The sequence below is a fragment of the Piliocolobus tephrosceles genome, chromosome 1 (assembly GCF_002776525.5).
Source record: "Piliocolobus tephrosceles isolate RC106 chromosome 1, ASM277652v3, whole genome shotgun sequence".
NCBI classification, from domain to species: Eukaryota; Metazoa; Chordata; class Mammalia; order Primates; family Cercopithecidae; genus Piliocolobus; species Piliocolobus tephrosceles.
In genome coordinates this window covers 16,924,832-16,943,026 of record NC_045434.1, presented here as the reverse complement: position 1 = coordinate 16,943,026, position 18,195 = coordinate 16,924,832, and the positions used below count along the sequence as shown (strand labels likewise).

The 18,195-nt window shown below is 37.3% G+C and overlaps 1 protein-coding gene across 1 annotated transcript in view; it reads left to right on the top strand.

The window, feature by feature from the left end:
* The window catches only part of TSNAX (translin associated factor X), a 38,349-nt gene extending 21,178 nt beyond the window's left edge, over positions 1-17,171 (top strand). The window contains exons 5-6 of the mRNA XM_023191803.2: positions 11,906-12,033; positions 15,200-17,171. Of these exons, the coding sequence (XP_023047571.1) occupies positions 11,906-12,033; positions 15,200-15,577 (506 nt within the window). The 3' untranslated portion in view covers positions 15,578-17,171. The remainder of the gene's footprint in view (positions 1-11,905; positions 12,034-15,199) is intronic.
* Positions 17,172-18,195: the final 1,024 nt, after the last annotated feature.

Here is an 18,195-nt window from a genome sequence, read left to right as displayed (position 1 = left end):
TAGTTATTAATCATTTTTGAAAATTTACCTGAGCAGTAAATATAATCCTTTCTGTATAGCAATAGGAATGAATGAGGCAGAAAGTTAGATTAATTCATGGTTTGGGTTGTGCTCATTATTTGGCAGCAAGATGACAATGGGAGAAGTAGGAAAAGATAAGCAGCCTGATGCATTATTGTGGCCATGTTTGTTGTTAAAATAGAAATACATACTTCTGTGCTTGTTGGTAAGTAGTATATTGTCAACTGTTATGAGTAGTAAAATTAATAATACAAATTTCAGCGCATGTGGTTTATCTCAGAAGCCAAAGGTGCACTGAATCCAAGATACTATATTAGTTTACTAGGCCTGCCGTAATAAAATACCACAGACTGTGGCTTAAATAGAAATTTATTGTCTTGCAGTTCTGGAGGCCTAAAGTCTGAGATCAAGGTGTTGGCAAGTTTGATTTCCCCTGAGGCCTCTTTCCGTGACATGCAGATGGCTGTCTTTTCCCTGGGTCTTCACATGGCCTTGTGCACACATGCACACACATCTCTGTTGTCTCTGTGTGTCCTAATTTTTCCTTACATCTCCAGTCATGTTCCATTAAGGTGCACCTCAGCGGCCTCATTTTAACTTAATCACCCCTTTAAAGACCCTGTCTCTAAATACACTCACATTCTCAGGTACTAGAGGTTAGGGCTTCAACATATGCTCTGCATATTTGGGACAGCTCAGTTCAGTCCATAACAAAGATACTTTTTGGTTTGTGCACTGCAGCTAGAGGATGAGCTACAAATGTTACTTTGGAGTGGAGGGACTGGGGAGTTGCTTTTAAGGCCAGGGGTGGGTGGTTTTGTGTTGTGCATTTGAGCTGTGGACTTCCTTTGTAAACCCCCAAGAAGAGGTGCCTTAAGGGGAAAAGCAAATAGTGTCTGATAACTCTTCTGGGAGCCAGGGATATAAACAGATATTTCATGCAGACCTTATTCTCTCAGGCTGCATTTATAATCTCAGGTGGGTTCAGAAGCATTGCTTTATTTGAGGCATGGCCCCCTGGTGGAAAGAGAAGTGGCTGTCTCTGCACATAAGGGAAAAAGTCTGGGGGAAGGGAGCCTTATTGATAACCATCACAGGACTGCAGGCATCCCAGCAAGTGAGAACACAGATTGTCTTTGTTTTCTTCTTCCTTCCTTCGTTTTCCTCTTCTACTCCCTTCATCCCCCATTGGTTGGGGGAGAGAGTGTGATGAGAGAGGAACAGAGACTAAAGGAATGGTCAGGGGAATTGGAAGCTGAGAATGGGGGCAGGCCTGTGTGAATCCCCTACATTGGCAGGAACCTAGTTACCTGATAACCGTCATTTTAATGGAGAAGGTCATAGGACGAGTTTGATGATACTCTCCATATCAAATCATGGCTCAGAAAAGGGAAGTCAAATCAAAAGCCCTTTCCAACAGCATCTAAAAATTAAGAAATGATTTGAGAATTATCAGAATGATTTGAGGAATAATTGGTAAGCAGTTCTATAATAAATATAGTTTAGTGTATTAAGAAAATAAAAATATATTTAAAGTTTGGGGTTTATATTTATTTGTATAGCACTTTATATTCCTATTAAAATACCTGGAATATGACTCCAAGGGACAAAGTAGTTGAAAGTGCAGATGAGTTATTTAAATGATTATTATAAGAATTAAGCAAGATAGGAAGAGAATGTGGTCCTTTGGTATTAGTAAAGTCAATTTTAGAAGATCCTCAGATTGGTATTAACTTTTCTAGTCTGTGAGGTCTCCTTATAAGAGATAAGACTTGCTCAGTGAGGTGAAGTAGAAAGAGATAGACATTGCCATCAGAGAGACCTGGGCTTTTATGGTTTAATATTCCATAGCTCTGTAATCTTGGAACAAAGTGTACAACCTATTTGAATTTCAGCTTGCTTTCTTTAGCATGAGAACATTAATAGCTACCTCCTGGATTTTTTGGAAATTTAATAAAATACATTTATGGAAAGCATTTCTTACTTTGTTTGACATATAACCATTAACAAATATTTGTTCCTAACCCTTCTTGAATTTAGCAAAATTAATCTGTATTATTTTACTAAATTTTAACATTTATTTTCATTTTGGATAAAAACTCAGTGGCACCAATTTGCTCAATACCCGTTCTTCAGTGCTAATGTAAAAACCCTGCTTAGGGCTGGAAGTGGTAGCTCATACCTGTAATCCCAGCACTTTGGGAGGTCATGGTGGGAGGATCACTTGCGACCAGTCTGTGCAACTTGGCAAAATCCTGTCACTACAAAAAAGTAAAAAAAAAAAACAAAAACAAAACAAAAAAAAGCCATTAGCTAGGCATAGTTGCTTGCTCTGCAGTCCTAGTTACTGGGGAGGCTAAGGCATGAGGATCGCTTGAGCCAAGGAGTTTGAAGCTGCAGTGAGCCACAATTGTGTCACTGCACTCCAGCCTGTGTGACAGAGCAAGACCATGTCTCTTTTTTAAAAAAGACCCATTCTGGGCACAGTGGCCCACGCCTGTAATCCCAGCACTTTGGGAGGCCGAGGTGGGCGAATCACCTGAGGTCGTGAGTTCAAGACAAGCGTAGACAACATGGTGAAACTCTGTCTACAAAGATTATCTGGGTGCAGCAACAGGCACTTGTAATCCCAGCTTCTCAGGAGGCTGAGGCAGGAGAATCGCTTGAACCCAGGTGGCGGAGGTTGCAATGAGCCGAGGTCGTGTCACTGCACTCCAGCCTGGGCAACAGAGCCAGATTGTCTCAAACAAAACAAAACAAACCCTACTCAGACAAAATTCAAATTAGTGGAATTATATTTAGAGTTTACTGTTGGTAGTATAAGCACACATACTTTACAAAGCTGAGGCATATAGATATATTTATTTTCAATGTACAGTTCATGTATTTGAAAGTAGATTTTTAGCAGAGTGGCCTGTGAATCCATTATAAATCTGATTTCATTTTAACATTTCAGTGATTGATTTGGTGATGCTAACTTGTTTTAAAAATTCATGTGGTACTCAGAGAAATAGTTCCAAGTGCAATTTTTAAAAATTGAGACATTACATACCACATAATTAACCCCTTTAAATTGAATAATTCAGTTGTTTTTACTATTTTCACGAGGTTATATACTTATCACTGTCTAATACCAGAACATTTTCATCACACTCAAAAGAAACTTCTTACCTATTAGCGGTCATTCCCCATTCCCCCTTCTAATACCAGAGTTAGCCCCCGGTCACCACTAATCTACTTTCTGTCCCTATGGATTTGTCTATTCTGGATATCTCATATAAATTGAATCAAACCATATATGGCCTCTTGTGTCTGGTTTCTTTGAGCATGTTTTCTGAGTTCACCTATGTCATAGCATGTAACTGTATTTCATTCCTTTTTAATAACTGAGTTTTAGTCTGTTTTATGGATATACTGTATTTTGTTAATCTGTCATCAGTTGGTGGACTTTTGGGTTGTTTCCACTTTTTGGCCTTTGTGAATAATAACTGCTGTTAGTATTTGCCTACAAGTCTTTGTGTGAATATATGCTTTCAGCTCCTTTGGGTGTATATACCTAGGAACAGAATTGCCAAATCATATGTTAAACAATTTCTGAAAAAGCATTAAAAACCAAGAAACAAAGTTGAGACATGTGAGGTTCAAATTTATAGTGAAACCTGTGTCATATCTGTTTGCCTTTATATATAGTTTTTGGTGGAGAGTGGGACTGGATGCATATTGTTTAGATATTAAAGGAATATGTAAAAATAATCAGAAGCCTTTAACTGGGTTTCCCTGTTACATATTCTAATAGAACAAGGAAAAAAATAACAATTTACCTAAAAGCGACGTACAGACTTCTCTCTTACTGGCAGCTGATTCTGTAAATAATTCTAATTGGATTTTATCCAAGGCAAAGACAGAAGGGGAAGGCATTGTTTGATGGAATACGGCAGTACGTTGAAAATTTTCACCTTGGGGATTATTCACTGAAAATAGCGGATGTCCTTTTTATCAGGTTGAAACATAACTTGTTTAAACATCCTCTTACCTACATGTGACCAAAAATGCTTTTCAGTGTTTTGGGCCAGATGTCCTTGAACTTTCTCAACGTTATAGCATGAAACCTAACTTCTTTCTTTTTTATTTTTTATTTTTTGAGACGGAGTTTTGCTCTTGTTGCCCAGGCTGGAGTGCAATGGCGAGAGTTCACCACAACCTCCGCCTCCCTGTTTCAAGCGATTCTCCTGCCTCAGTCTCCCAAGTAGCTGGGATTTACAGGCACGCACCACAGCGCCCGGCTAATTTTGTATTTTTAGTAGAGACGGGGTTTCTCTATGTTGGTCAGGCTGGTCTCAAACTCCCGACCTCAGGTGATCCACCTGCCTTGGCTTCCCAAAGTGCTGGGATTACAGGTGTGAGCCACCACACCCGGCCCATGAAACCTAATTTCTCTGGAGCAAAAATGGCCACCTCATCTCTGAAGTAACTTTTGTTAACACATTTCAAGAACAACGTATATAATGACTAGATATACTTGAAATAATGACTAGATATACTTGAAAATTAAATATCTGACACCTACCCACATTTAATAGAGATTGACACCAAAGATAAAGTTTGAGGACTCTTATTCCATATTCTCTTTTCCCTATTAAAAAATAAATCAAGACCTCAGATTCTGCTCTTCATCAGTTTGAACTCTGATCTTGTTAGTAAGTATTATAAATTAAGTACAACTGAATAATTGAATACCTAATTTTAAAATAGTTTTGTTTGTTGAGGCACTTACAGTTTCATAGACTTTGGTGAGGAGAAACAGATTATTAGAAGGAATTTACGGAAAACAGTTGAGTCTCTTGTACATATGAGTTGCTATCTTTGGGAGAAGGCCAAGGAGCAAAGTCATCTGGGCCTTGTCCCCACCGTCAGAGTTCTAGGGTGCAAAATAGGTGATCAGACAGCTGTTTGTAATCTAAAACTGACTGAAACATTTAGTTGAAGTATAAGTTTTATATTGTGAGAATGAAGAGACAAGTGCCGCCTTGATTAGGGTGTATTAAAACATTTAAACTATTGTTGTAGGTAGAGAAAGATGTGAAAGAAGGCTTCATAGTCACAGAACGGCATGGAATCATGAAAGTGTATAGTGTGTTTGGAAGACTACAGAATAAGGTTAAGCAAAACATGGAGAAAAGCTGAACCAGGAATTTAGTGGGGAAAAATGTTGAGAACAATGGGTATATTTTATGTGGCGATGACTGTAAAGAAGTAGGTAAGGTGGGAAGGGTGTGAGCTTTTGAATTTTAGAAACTCACTATTTACTGTGTGACTTGGCTGAATTTCTTAAGTTCTCTGTACGTCAATTTGTTCATTAAGGATAGTAATACAGTCACACAATAGTGAGCATTAGTGAGCATTAAATAGATGGATGTAAAGTTCCGATCCATACTCTTACATGTAGTAGACATTCAAGACTTAGTAAATTATTGTTTTATTTTTAAAAAGTTTTGTTGAGGGCTTCTGGGTGATACCTGTAAATAATTGAAAGCGGGAACTTGAACAGGTATGAATAGTCATGTTTACAGCAGCATTATTCACAAAAGCCAAAAGGTGGAAGTGACTCAGTAGTCTATTTATAGATGAGTGAATAAACAAATTGTGATGTATGCATACAGTAGAAAATTCAGCCTTAAACAGGAAGGAAATTCTGACATATGTTACAACGTGGATGAAGCTTGAAGACATTATGCAAAGTGAAATAAGCCAATCACAAAAGGGCAAAATACCATATTTGTTACTTACATGAGGTACCTAGACTAGTCAAAATCATAGAGACCAGAAAGTAGAATGGTGGTTGGCGGGAGCTGAGGGGAGGAGGGATGGGGAGTTAGATTAAGAAATGCTCGGTCCAGAGTTTCATTTTGGAAAGATTAATAAAAGAATTCTGGAGACGAATGGTAATAATGGTTGTACATTATGAACGTATTTAATACCACTACACTGTACACTTAAAAATGGCTAAGCTAGTAAATGTTATGTTTATTTTACCACAATAAAAAACCAGAGAAAAAATAAAATGAAACTGCTAATTTTAAAAAAAATCAAACGAATTCTAACCACTTCAGCTCTTTAAGCAAGATGCCATAATTCATTTTCTTGGGAACAAATATTGCTTGCTGTATTGCAGTATTTGGCTTACAGAGATGATTGGAGTAAAAGCATGTCTTAGAGTTTGCTCCTGCTCAAGGAAAGACGGAAATCCCTGTTTTCCTAGGTTCTCTGTGGTAATTAAGGATACTGTCCCAGGGTAGATGTCCGTTTGTTGAATACAGTCCTAAGGAGTTTTTGGACATATAAGAGTAGAAATGGAGCTAAGTTGAAGGGAGGAACCAAAGAGCCTTGGATAAGAAAAGATGAATAATTTTAAATTTCGTAGTTCCACAAGGGAAGAGGGGAAAGAAAAACAATGGGCAATCAAAAAGCAAAGTAGTATTTTTAAAACTGCTGCTTCTGAATGAATGTTATTGAACAAAGATGACAATTATGGAGACAATTATATGGTAAAATACGCATTTGTCAATGGAAAAAAAAGTTTATTCACCTTCATTAGTTGTAAAAAGTTGTTTTGTCCATGAGTCAATTCAAAGCATGGAAAATGGTTTTAGTGAATTTATTTTTAAAAATAATTTGTAATTAGTAAAATCAACTAGGTACAACTAAATTCCAGGCCTGGGCCTCAGTTGTAAAAGTACTAGATGCCATGATCTCTATGGTACTTTTAAAATTTGGAATATTTTGAACTCTTCTTCCAGTGAAATACGGAAAAAAAAAAAGTACTTTAATGAAATTAAACTATATGGCAGCCAAACAGAAATGCTACTTGCTTCTGTAACAAGGCACTGCTGAATGATACAGAATATTGGTGGTATGTTGTTGCTAAAGTGTTTGTGGTCTTATCAACAGCTACATATGAAATAATACTAAATTTAACAAATAGGATAAACAGTGTTACATTGGGCAGGGTGGGGAGAATGACAGCCCCCTTCCCATGTAATGCTGTTTGTCCCGTTTGTTGAATTTAATATTATTCAAGGCTCAGGAAAATATGTGTGTACTGCCTTCAACGGACACCGTCTTAGTTTTTATACTGTTTCCCTCCCTACCTATTGCCACGTATGAGACAAGCACCTTGCCAGTTGTGTTTGATTCTGACATTCAAAGCAGTGCTATTTTTTGCTCAACATGCATACAGACATATGTTTATGTACCCATCTTGGAAATGTAACCCTTTGTGAGTTATGACTTAACTATAGCGTGAATTGAGGCTGATAATGTAAGTGGGGGTGAAATTAAGCAGGGTCTTATAAGCTACTTTAATGGTTTTGCCCTGTATTCTGGGCGCCATAGGAAGCTATTTGGGCTTTAAACTGGGGAATGATGTGGTCATCATTACGTATTAAAAAGGCAAACAGTCTGCAGTGTGAGAATGGATGAGAAGAGGTCAAGAATAGATGGGGAGAGACCAGGACATGCTTAGAATTGGCAAAACTGAGAGAACCAGCTTTGGAAGGAAGATAGTGAGTTCATTGCTGGAAGTGTTGATTTTGAGGTATCTTTGATAAGGGTGTCAGATATTAATTTGGATATGTGTGCCTGTAGGCCAGAGATGTGAAGTTTAAGGACAGCAAGGTTACTTGAAACCAAGTGTAGATGAACTGGAGGGAGCCTAGGACTACTAGAGGCAGAGACTTAAGAAGACATGGCTAGAGAGATAGAAAAGTGGGAAATCCGGAGATGATGCTGTCAAAGGAATCAAAGGAAAACTTGTTTAAAGAGGGGAAGTGGCCCAAAATGCTGAATGCTCCTGAGATTAAGATGGAAAAAATATCCATTAGTCTTATTTATTATGGTCATCTTAGCAAGAACTATTTTGGTTTAGAGGTGTACCCAAGCTAGACTGAAGTAGGTTGAGAAGTGTGAGATGAAGTTATTGAGGAAATGATATAGCCAACTACTTCAAGACACTTAGCTCTGAGGAGGAGGAGAGAGATGGAGCAATAGTTGAGAGGAAAGATAGGGTCTATGGATAGGACAGATCTGGGTATGTTTCAGTATTTCTATAAGCATTCAGTATAGAACATAAAGTGGGAACACCTAGTACGTTAAGGGGAAAATTCATCTGAGGCTCCCAGCTGGTACTGAATCTTGATCCTAAACCTAATACAGTGACTGGCCACAGAAAATGAAACACCTTCTATAGGTAATAGGGCTGAAGAAGTAATACCATTATTTATTTTCCTAATTCCCTATTGTATTCATCAGGGTCCACACAGGAAACAGAAATTAGTAATATGAACAGGGAAAGTTAAATACAACATATAGACTTATTAACTGTATAGGGGATTATAAAAGAGAACTCTAAAGAGTATTGGAATCTCAGAGTGAGCAGCCTCTACCCCTAGGGTGGAGGCAGAGCACCCAAGGAAATAAATTTGGCAGAACCCCACCCTCACCCTTCACAGGATGAGGTCCAGACCATGCTGGAGAGTGTGGGCGTGGCCCATCAGATGGCAGAGATGTTTGCTGGGCTGTTGTGCTGATGAACCTCTGGGAAGCTGTCCATGGGAAGTGCCATGGAAAGGAATTCCCTGCCCAAGGAGGCAGTTTATTGGAAAGGCATTCTCTGGAGTACAAAAGAAGCTGTCCCCAGGCAGGTACTACCTGCTGCTGGCCACCTTGGAATGCTGGCTGCCCCACACTCAGAGGGCTGTGAAGAGGGGCACAGCAGAACCAGGCAGAGAGCTCTTTCCTTTACAGTTCTTTGAGCACCTAGTACCCTGTACCAGCAAAGCTTAATATATTGCCAGCTGGCATAGGAGACATGCTTTAAGCATCCACCTCTTTTTTCTGAAATAATGGAACTAAGAGACAAAAATTGACAAGTGATACACCTATTACTGGTCTTCTAACTTCAAAAAATGTTTTTGTCGCAATGACGAACATCCTTGTATGTACATCTTTGTGCATGTCTTCTTGTTCAGCTCATAAGAGGCTAGCCACATTAGAGCGTAGAGATGTGATTATTGATCTTTACGTTTTGCTGTTTGCTTTTTTGTGCATGAAGTATCTTTAGAAGGAAATGAGAGCGATTTTCTTTGAGGGGGGAACTGGATGGTGTCACCTATTCATAAAACTAATAATTCAAAAAATTAAACATTTAATTAAAAATATTTTAAATTATAAATATAAATGACATCATCTCTTTTGTTAAACTTAATCTTGTTAATGTTTAATTGCTCAGAACATTATGGTTTGTTAAACAAATTATCCCTTCTGACCTATATTTGGGCATCATTTGCAGCTCAGAATGAGTCAGGATATTTTCATTTAGTTAAGTTTCCTCTTAGTGCTACCAAAACCAGGGTCACCCATTTTCCCTGGTATCCTTGACCTTTGCCTGGTGTTTGATGTGATGGTACTACAGCTATTAGCCTCCCCAACACTGTTGCCGGCAGACCAGAAGTGTAGTGTCAGATGGGGGAGATTTGTAAGTAGCAGGACTCTGTCATAAAAAATGTTAGAGAACTTAAGTATTATGACCTGTTAAGTTCTGAGTTTTCTTTGCATAATCAGAAATGTATTCTCTTGCTGTTTTTACAACAAACCCTTAAAAAGACAAAGTTTCTTAACCTAACAATAATTATAATTAAGAAATGCTTACCCTGTATCACCTTTTAGATTAAGACATAATAAAATAATATTGCAAATTGTGGCTATAGAATGTAGTTGTCTTAAAACACTTGGAAAAGTATAGTACTGTAGACAGGTAACAAAATTGCACGTGTGGCCTTTACATTTATATAAAAAATTTTAAAACTATAGTTACATTTTGATCTTTACCAAAATTTACTTTTCAAGAGTTGTTTCTATCTTGTACAAAACTGTATTGCATAGCTCTTTTTTGTTTAAACTACCAAAGCAGAAAGGAGTTACCTAGTCTTAGATCCATTTTGAACTATTAAGAGATAAACAGTATTTTGACACTTTTACCTACATTACTTAAAGGGATTTTGCCTATTAAAACTTTAAGAAAGATCCAAATGATTGGTTTTTTTAAAAATTTTTATTTATTTATTTATTTATTTATTTATTTATTTATTTATTTATTTATTTATTTTTGAGACAGAGTCTCAATCTGTTGCCCAGGCTGGAGTGCAGTGGCGCTATCTTGGCTCACTGTAAGCTCCGCCTCCCGGGTTCACGCCATTCTCCTGCCTCAGCCTCCCGAATAGCTGGGACTACAGGTGCCTGCCACCATGCCTGACTAATTATTTTGTATTTTTAGTAGTGACGGGGGTTTCACCGTTTTAGCCAGGATGGTCTCGATCTCCTGACCTTGTGATCCATCCGCCTCAGTCTCCCAAAGTGCTGGGATTACAGGCATGAGCCATCGTGCCCGGCCCAAATGATTCTAATTTTGTGTCTCATTTGTTTGAATCATTGCTTCATTAACCAGCAAAATGCAACAAAAATTAATTTGTATAATTTTTATTAAAGTCTATCAAAATTTATGGAATAGGCCTTTCTTTTTTTTTTTCTTTTTTTTTTTTTTTTTGAGACGAAGTCTCGCTCTTGTACTCCGGGCTGGAGTGCAGTGGCACGATCTCGGCTCACTGCAAGCTCTGGCTCCCAGGTTCAAGCGATTCTCCTGCCTCAGCCTCCCGAGTAGCTGTAGCTGGGATTACAGACTCCTGCCACCACACCTGGCTAATTTTGTGTGTGTTTTTAGTAGAGACGAGGTTTTGCCATGTTGGCCAGGATGGTCTCGAACTCCTGACCTCAGGTGATCCACCCACCTCGGCCTCCCAAAGTTCTGGAATTATAGGCGTGAGCCAACCGCGCCCAGCAAGAATAGACTTTTCTTAAATCCTTATTACTTAAACTCTTAAAAATTTTTTTTTTCTGGCTGGGCACAGTGGCTCATGCCTGTAATCCCAGCACTTTGGGAGGCCTGTGGTGGGCGAATCACCTGAGGTCAGGAGTTCAAGACTAGCCTGGCCTACATCGTGAAACCTTGTTTCTACGAAAAATACAAAAATTAGCCAAGCGTAGGGGTGGACACCTGTAATCCCAGCTACTCTCTGGAGGCTGAAGCAGGAGAATTGCTTGAACCCGGGAGGCGGAGGTTGCAGTCAGCCAAGATCGTGTCAGCCTGGGCAACAAGAGCAAAACTCTGTCTCCAAAAAAAAAAAAAAAACAACAAACAAACCTAAAAATCTTTGATATTTCTCTCTGTAGGAAAAAGTAGAAGTTTAAGACTAATGACTTATGATGTAGAAAGAAGAAACTGAATACATTTATATATGAGCTGTCACAGGAATGTTTGCTCTGTTCAGTGCCAGTTCCCACCATCTGTGCCATTCTTTTTTTTTTTTTTTTTTGAGATGGAGTTTTGCTCTCATTGCCCAGACTGGAGTGCAGTGGCATGATCTCAGCTCACTGCAGCCTGCAGCCTTCGCCTCCCAGGTTCAAGTGATTCTCCTGCCTCAGCCTCCCTAGTACTGAGATTACAGGTGCCCGCCACCACACCTAGCTAATTTTTGTATTTTTAGTAGAGATGGGGTTTTGCTATGTTGGTCAGGTTGGTCTCGAACTCCTGACCTGAAGTGATCCACCCACCTTGGCCTTTCAAAGTGCTGGGATTACGGACATGAGCCACCGCGCCCAGCCTCCATGCCATTCTTTCTATTCCAAGTATCTAGTCTAGTACTGGCATTATAGTAGGCATCCATTAAGCTTTTTTTTTGAGCTAGATGATGATCAATTTGAAGTTTTTTATTATGACATTCTTACTAATTAAGTGCTTATTCTTAGTTAATTTTCTTTGTCGTGTTTTCAGGACTACAGGAATATGTGGAAGCTGTCTCTTTTCAACACTTCATCAAAACACGATCATTAATTAGTATGGATGAAATTAATAAACAATTGATATTTATGACTGACGACAATGGGAAAGAAAATAAAACTGTGAGAATTTAAAGTTTATTTCACATTTATGATATAATTTGTGTAACAGTATGATGATTCTAGTAGATTTATTGGCTTATGCTAAGACTGAGATGGGAATGTTCTTTCTAAAGTGTGGTTTTGTAGAGTCTCAACTAGGAAATGGTCTGTTTAAATATTTCAGTTAGTGGATAGAACAAGAACAACTCTGGGCATATTGGGAAAGTAATGCTGTTTACCTAAAGCATTATGGAGTGCTTACTCTAAGTCCTCTTTTGGTTTTACTATTTTTCACCTGCCCTTTAGCACTATCTTATTTAATCCTTGTATTAACTGTATGTGGTAAGCATTATTACTCTAATTTTACACAGAAAGAAACAGGCTTTTAGAGAGGTTAAGTAACTTACCAGAAGCCACACAACTAAAAAGTGTAGCAGAGCTAAGATTTGAAGTTAGGTTTTGAATCCAAGCCTGTGCCCTTGTCTGCTCTCCCAGCACCTCTCACAGTGTGCTACAGGGATCCCTTGCATCAGGTACCTACCTCAAAGGGTTGTTTTAAAGGATTTGACTTAAAGATTATTAATTAGGCAATATAGAACAGCACGTGACACGTAATATACATTGTATATAGCACCTGACACAGGAGTGCTCATTAGTTTCCTGTTATAAAGTAGTTTTTATATAGTGAGAGCTGTTAATCATTTACTCAATAATGCTTGTATCTGAGGTTTATGTAGCTTTTCTGAATTAAGAAAAAAAAACTTTGCAGTTTGACTTTTAAACAAATACTATTTTTTTCCTTCTGGATTTCAAGATATAACATTCAGGCAATAAGGTAAGCTGTATTGACTATTTGATACTTTCAGAGATACCAGTACACTTAAAGATCAAATTAAATAAAATTTTTAAATTTTCTTCTTTTTTGTCTTTTTAAAATTACTTTTAAAAACACCATATATTCAGGATAGGTAGGCAGGAGATGGAAGACACTGTAGAAATAATATTTTCTTGAATATCAGCTAAAATATTAAAACAGATGAGAATAATTTGGCATGACAGGTATAACTTACTTTAAGGAAGCCATGTATTAACTTTTTAAATTATATAAAGTGTATTAAGGAGAAAATTTATTTTGAGAAGTAAAATTTCTTCGTATTTTTTATTCGTATAGTGTAGACTGAATTACACAAAGAAGTAAATAAAGTAGGCCTATTGGACCCTGCTTCTCACATAATATTAGGGAGGTTGCCACACTTTCCTTTAGAGTTCTCTCTGTATCAAAATGAAAATATTGGGGAAAAGGCCAGAAAATTGAGAGTCAGAGTACTGTTTTCAGGACTTAGGTACTAGATTATTTTAAGATTATGGGGCTATGATATTCATACGTACGTTTCAAATTAAGACTATGTTCATAAATAAGTTTTAGTGCTAAAGATGCGTGGTGCTGAAAATTCTGGGAATTTGATTGGGAAAGGTATTTTGCTCTGACTTGCCTGTTGAGAATGTTGTCAAAACTATTTAATTTTTATTTAAAAAACTTTTTGTGAAAAATTTCAAATGTGCAGAAAAACAGATCGGAAACAATAGTGCCACTAACTAGCTATCATACTCCCATAGCTCAACATCATATTCCCATAGCTCAACATCATATTACCTGTGATGTTTCTCTGGCCTGATTTCTTATGCTAAATGATGAGGACGTTGCACCAGATGGTCTCTGCAGAGTTCAGTGTTAGGAGTCATATATTAGATACATAGCAAAGAGTGTGATCTTAATAAAGCTATCTCCCTCTTCTCAGCTTACATTTATGTAACTTCCTTTAAACTTTAATCAGAAGAATTATTAGTTCCTCAAATGCGCAAATCTTACCTGCACACCTTTGTAGTTCCCACTACCTAAAATGTCCTTTGATGTAACTGCAACTTCAACTACCCTTTTATACATACAGTCTTTTAATAGCAATTTAGGCATTGTCTCTACCAGAAAGAATTCAATAGAGGGAAATTGATGTGGAGAGAGATTTCATGATGATAGTAATCATGATAGCAGCTAGCATTTGTTGAATATTTACTTTGTGTTGGGCATTATGCCAAGAACTTGGTAAATGTTATCTCATTTAATCCTTAAAATAAACCTCTGAGGTAGGTACTGTTATCCCATTTTACAGATGAGGAAACTGAGGTTTAGAGAGATGAAATAACTTGCCCAAGGGCATACACCTTATGAAGCAAGGTCCTGGAAGAGGTGGGAGGAGATGGGTCAAGGTCATTTGGAAGAGTTAACCTCAAACAAGAGGAGGGACAACTCATCATCTGAGACTGGAGGATAGAAGGTAAAGATGGGTGTGGATATAAATTTTTTTTTTTTGGTAGGGATAAAGGCAGTTGTGAGAAATTGTGCTAGGTAAGCTGGCAAATGAGACCAGGTCAGTGAAGTTGGGCAAGCTTGTCTACTGAAAGTGAAGAGGTTTGGGATTTGAGTAGAGCACTGAGGGTGAAAGGTTTGAAATCGTGTTTGAAGAGGCTGGAGAGAGAACCATCTAATGATAAGTAAAAGGATTGGAGAGTAATTTGTAGCGGTACAAACTCTGCAGTTGTGATTACCATTTTTTAACTCGGTGAGTGGTACTCAGCCACCTGAATAAAGGACTAATGAGTAGATTTTAGTGTTGATTGAGGATTCTGTTTTTGCTGGGTAGGTGCAGTAGAAAATACAGCAGTCTAAGGGAATTGAGGATGCAGTGAGAGAATAATAAATTGTGATGGTCAGTGCTGAGTAGGGAAAGATAAGAGGCCAGAAAAAGACTGAGCAACTCAGGAAAACATTAATGGATCACACACTTGGAGGGCCGTATGATTTTCCATTTAAGTAAGTAATTGTCCTGCAATAAAGTTATTAAGCCTTATTTAAGAATATTTTTATTTTGTACGTCAAGTGGAGTTGGAAATAGTTGGTTTCATAATGATACATTTCAAAAGCATCTTGAAGTCGTATGGTTCAATTCACTACCCAGGGCACAGATTACTCCTGTAACATCCCAAATGGTTATTAAGCAAAATAGATTTATTTTATTTAGAAAAAATTAGTATGACTGATTTGCTATTGATTTTGTACTTCTATAATAAATGTGATACATGCTATATTCACTCTTTTTCACAGTCTTTTGTTTTTTTTTTTTTAAACCAGCCTTCCTCTGATACACAGGATGAGCAGTTTGGTACTTGGAGACTGAGAGTCACACCTGTCGATTACCTTCTGGGAGTGGCTGACTTAACTGGAGAATTGATGCGGATGTGTATTAACAGTGTGGGGAATGGGGACATTGACACCCCCTTTGAAGTGAGCCAGTTTTTACGTCAAGTTTATGATGGGTTTTCATTCATTGGCAACACTGGACCTTACGAGGTCTCTAAGAAGCTGTATACCTTGAAACAAAGTTTGGCCAAAGTGGAGAATGCTTGTTATGCCTTGAAAGTCAGAGGGTCAGAAATTCCAAAACATATGTTGGCAGATGTGTTTTCAGTTAAAACAGAAATGATAGATCAAGAAGAGGGTATTTCTTAGAATAACATTATTCAGTTACTAATTCTTTTGAGAACTCCTAAGAGACCAATTTGTAAGACTTATTTAGTATTTCATTTAACTTTATTGTGGCTTTTACATAGAAACATATCCAATTGTACTTGTTTTAAATTGTATACAAGCTGTACATAAAATTAGCCAAATGAATCATTTCTTATATCTTATTCATGAAAGTTTGCATACAGATGTTTGCATATATGCCTTTTTGAATTTTTGCTGGTTAACCTTTATCATTTATCTTTGTAATGTGAACATGCTTCACAGTGCACTTTTTGCCATAACCTATCTTAATTTACTTTTTCTGAAGTTTGGAGTGATAATTTTTAGTGGAAGCAATTTGTAATTTAAGTTGGTGATTTTATTATATATAGAAAAGATTTTTTAGTTAAACTTCTGGACTTGAGCTTCCTGTTTAAATTTCTTGTTAATATTGTGCCGAGCCTCAAATAGGCTTATTCCATGGAACAAGAATTAAAAATGAATAAGCTATCAATATATAATTTAAATACAAGTTTAGGCTGGGCGTGGTGGCTCACGCCTATAATCCCAGCACTTTGGGAGGCCAAGGCAGGCAGATCACGAGGTCAGGATTTCGCGACCAGCCTGACCAACATGGCAAAACCCCGTCTCTACTAAAAATACAAAAATTAGCTGGGCGTGGTGGCATGTGCCTGTAATCCCAGCTACTTGGCAGGCTGAGGCAGGAGAATCGCTTGAACCCGGGAGGCAGAGGTTGCAGTGAGCCGAAATCGCGCCACTACACTCCAACCTGGGCAACAGAGCAAGACTCCATCCAAAAAAAAAAAGTACAAGTTTATAAAGTATTATAGTGAAAAATTCACATTCTGTCTGATTTTAGGCCATTTAAAATTTATACAAAACAACCTTCCATAAAAATTTGACAGGTGCCCAGATGTTACTTTCTCCATTTATTTTTTTGTTTTTTATCACAGAAGGTCTGATAGAGAATTGGAGCTGAATTATAATATTTTTGTTGGTAAAGTTGAATTATATGCTTGTACATACAATGGAAATGCTTTTAGTAGTGATTATTTAGCAATTTTTGTTTTTATATTAGGCATGTTTGGAGGCTTTCCTATTCTAGCATTTAAATTTAAATTTTATTAAAATTAAATAATTTAAATCTAGCATTTAAATTTAAATAATTTAAGTCTAGCATTTACATTTAAATAATTATAATGAAGTTTTGAAATACTAAGTTAATCCAGACCTTTAGTTGTCCCGTGGTGTTAATAAAGTTGCCAAAGAAAATGTATTATGAACAATTCAGCAATAAGACAATTGTCAACACAGTTGAGAATAACAATGGTAATCATTAGTAATATTTAGAATTGGAATTTGCCTACTGAAATTAGTTATAGATGATTACTTGTGATGTGAAATTGACTTGAGCATGACAACCAGACATTTTCAGTTGGTTTTGTAAGTTTTGAGAATCTAGATACTGAGTTTTATTTTTTGAAAGATTAGCTCTGTTTGTAAGGGCTGATTCCTTGAAAATGTAATTTTCCAGAAAAACACCTAAAGGAAATAAAATATAGACATGCCTAGTAAATTCTGTTTGTTTGTGTTAGTGATGGTGGCTTTTTTGGTTTCCCAACTCACCTGTAGTCAGCTCACTACAGGATGGGAGACAATCTAAACATACTCCAAATGTCTCACTTTAAAATGCTTACTATGATGGCATTGTGTGCGGTAATGTTTTTCATCTTTAATACAAATATTTATTAGAATATCTATTCTAAGATACACTGCCGAAAGTCCCATCACATATTTTTTGTTCCTTCTGCCACTTGAAGTGAAATTTATAATGTTAAAAGTCCAATAATAATGGATGGCTAAATGTTTTACAGATGGTTAAAATGGAACTCTTTTGAATAAAATATTACAATATAGCAATTAAGCTTATTGTTTGATGATATTGAGAAATACTTAATAAAACTGTTGTAGAATTTTTGGTTAAAACAAGAAACCTAATGTAGAATAGCTAAATATTGGGGATTCTTTCTTTAAAGGCTAGAGGTAGGGACGGTTTCTAACCGGGTTGACTCAGTTGCTCAGTGACGTCATCAGGGACCCAGAATTCTTTCTTCCTGCCCTCTGTCATTATGCTCTCAAATGAACTCCATTATTGATTGCAGGATAGTTGCTGCATTTCCAGGCATCATGAAGACTTGTCTGTTTAACATAAGAGGGTAGAGACTTCTTGTGCTTTTAAGAGAGAGAAAATCTTCTCCATAAGCTCTTAGGGAAGACATCTCTTCACATTTCATTGACTGGATTGGATAACATTTACATTGCTCTAAACCAGTCCTTGGAAAAAGAGTATATAATAATAATACACCAGTGGATTTTTCCTAGGGGAGAAAGGCAAACGTGATAAACTGATTCAGGGCTTTGCTATTAGAGGAGAAGGGGACTTTGGGTAGGCAGTCAGCTCACTGCAGGTGAGTTGGTGCCATTGCTACTGATCCATCTCCACAGTTCCCATCACACTAATACTGTGGGTATTACGCCAACTGTGAGTGTCTCACTTTTAAAATGCTTTCTATGATGGCATCGTGTGGTGACATTTTTCA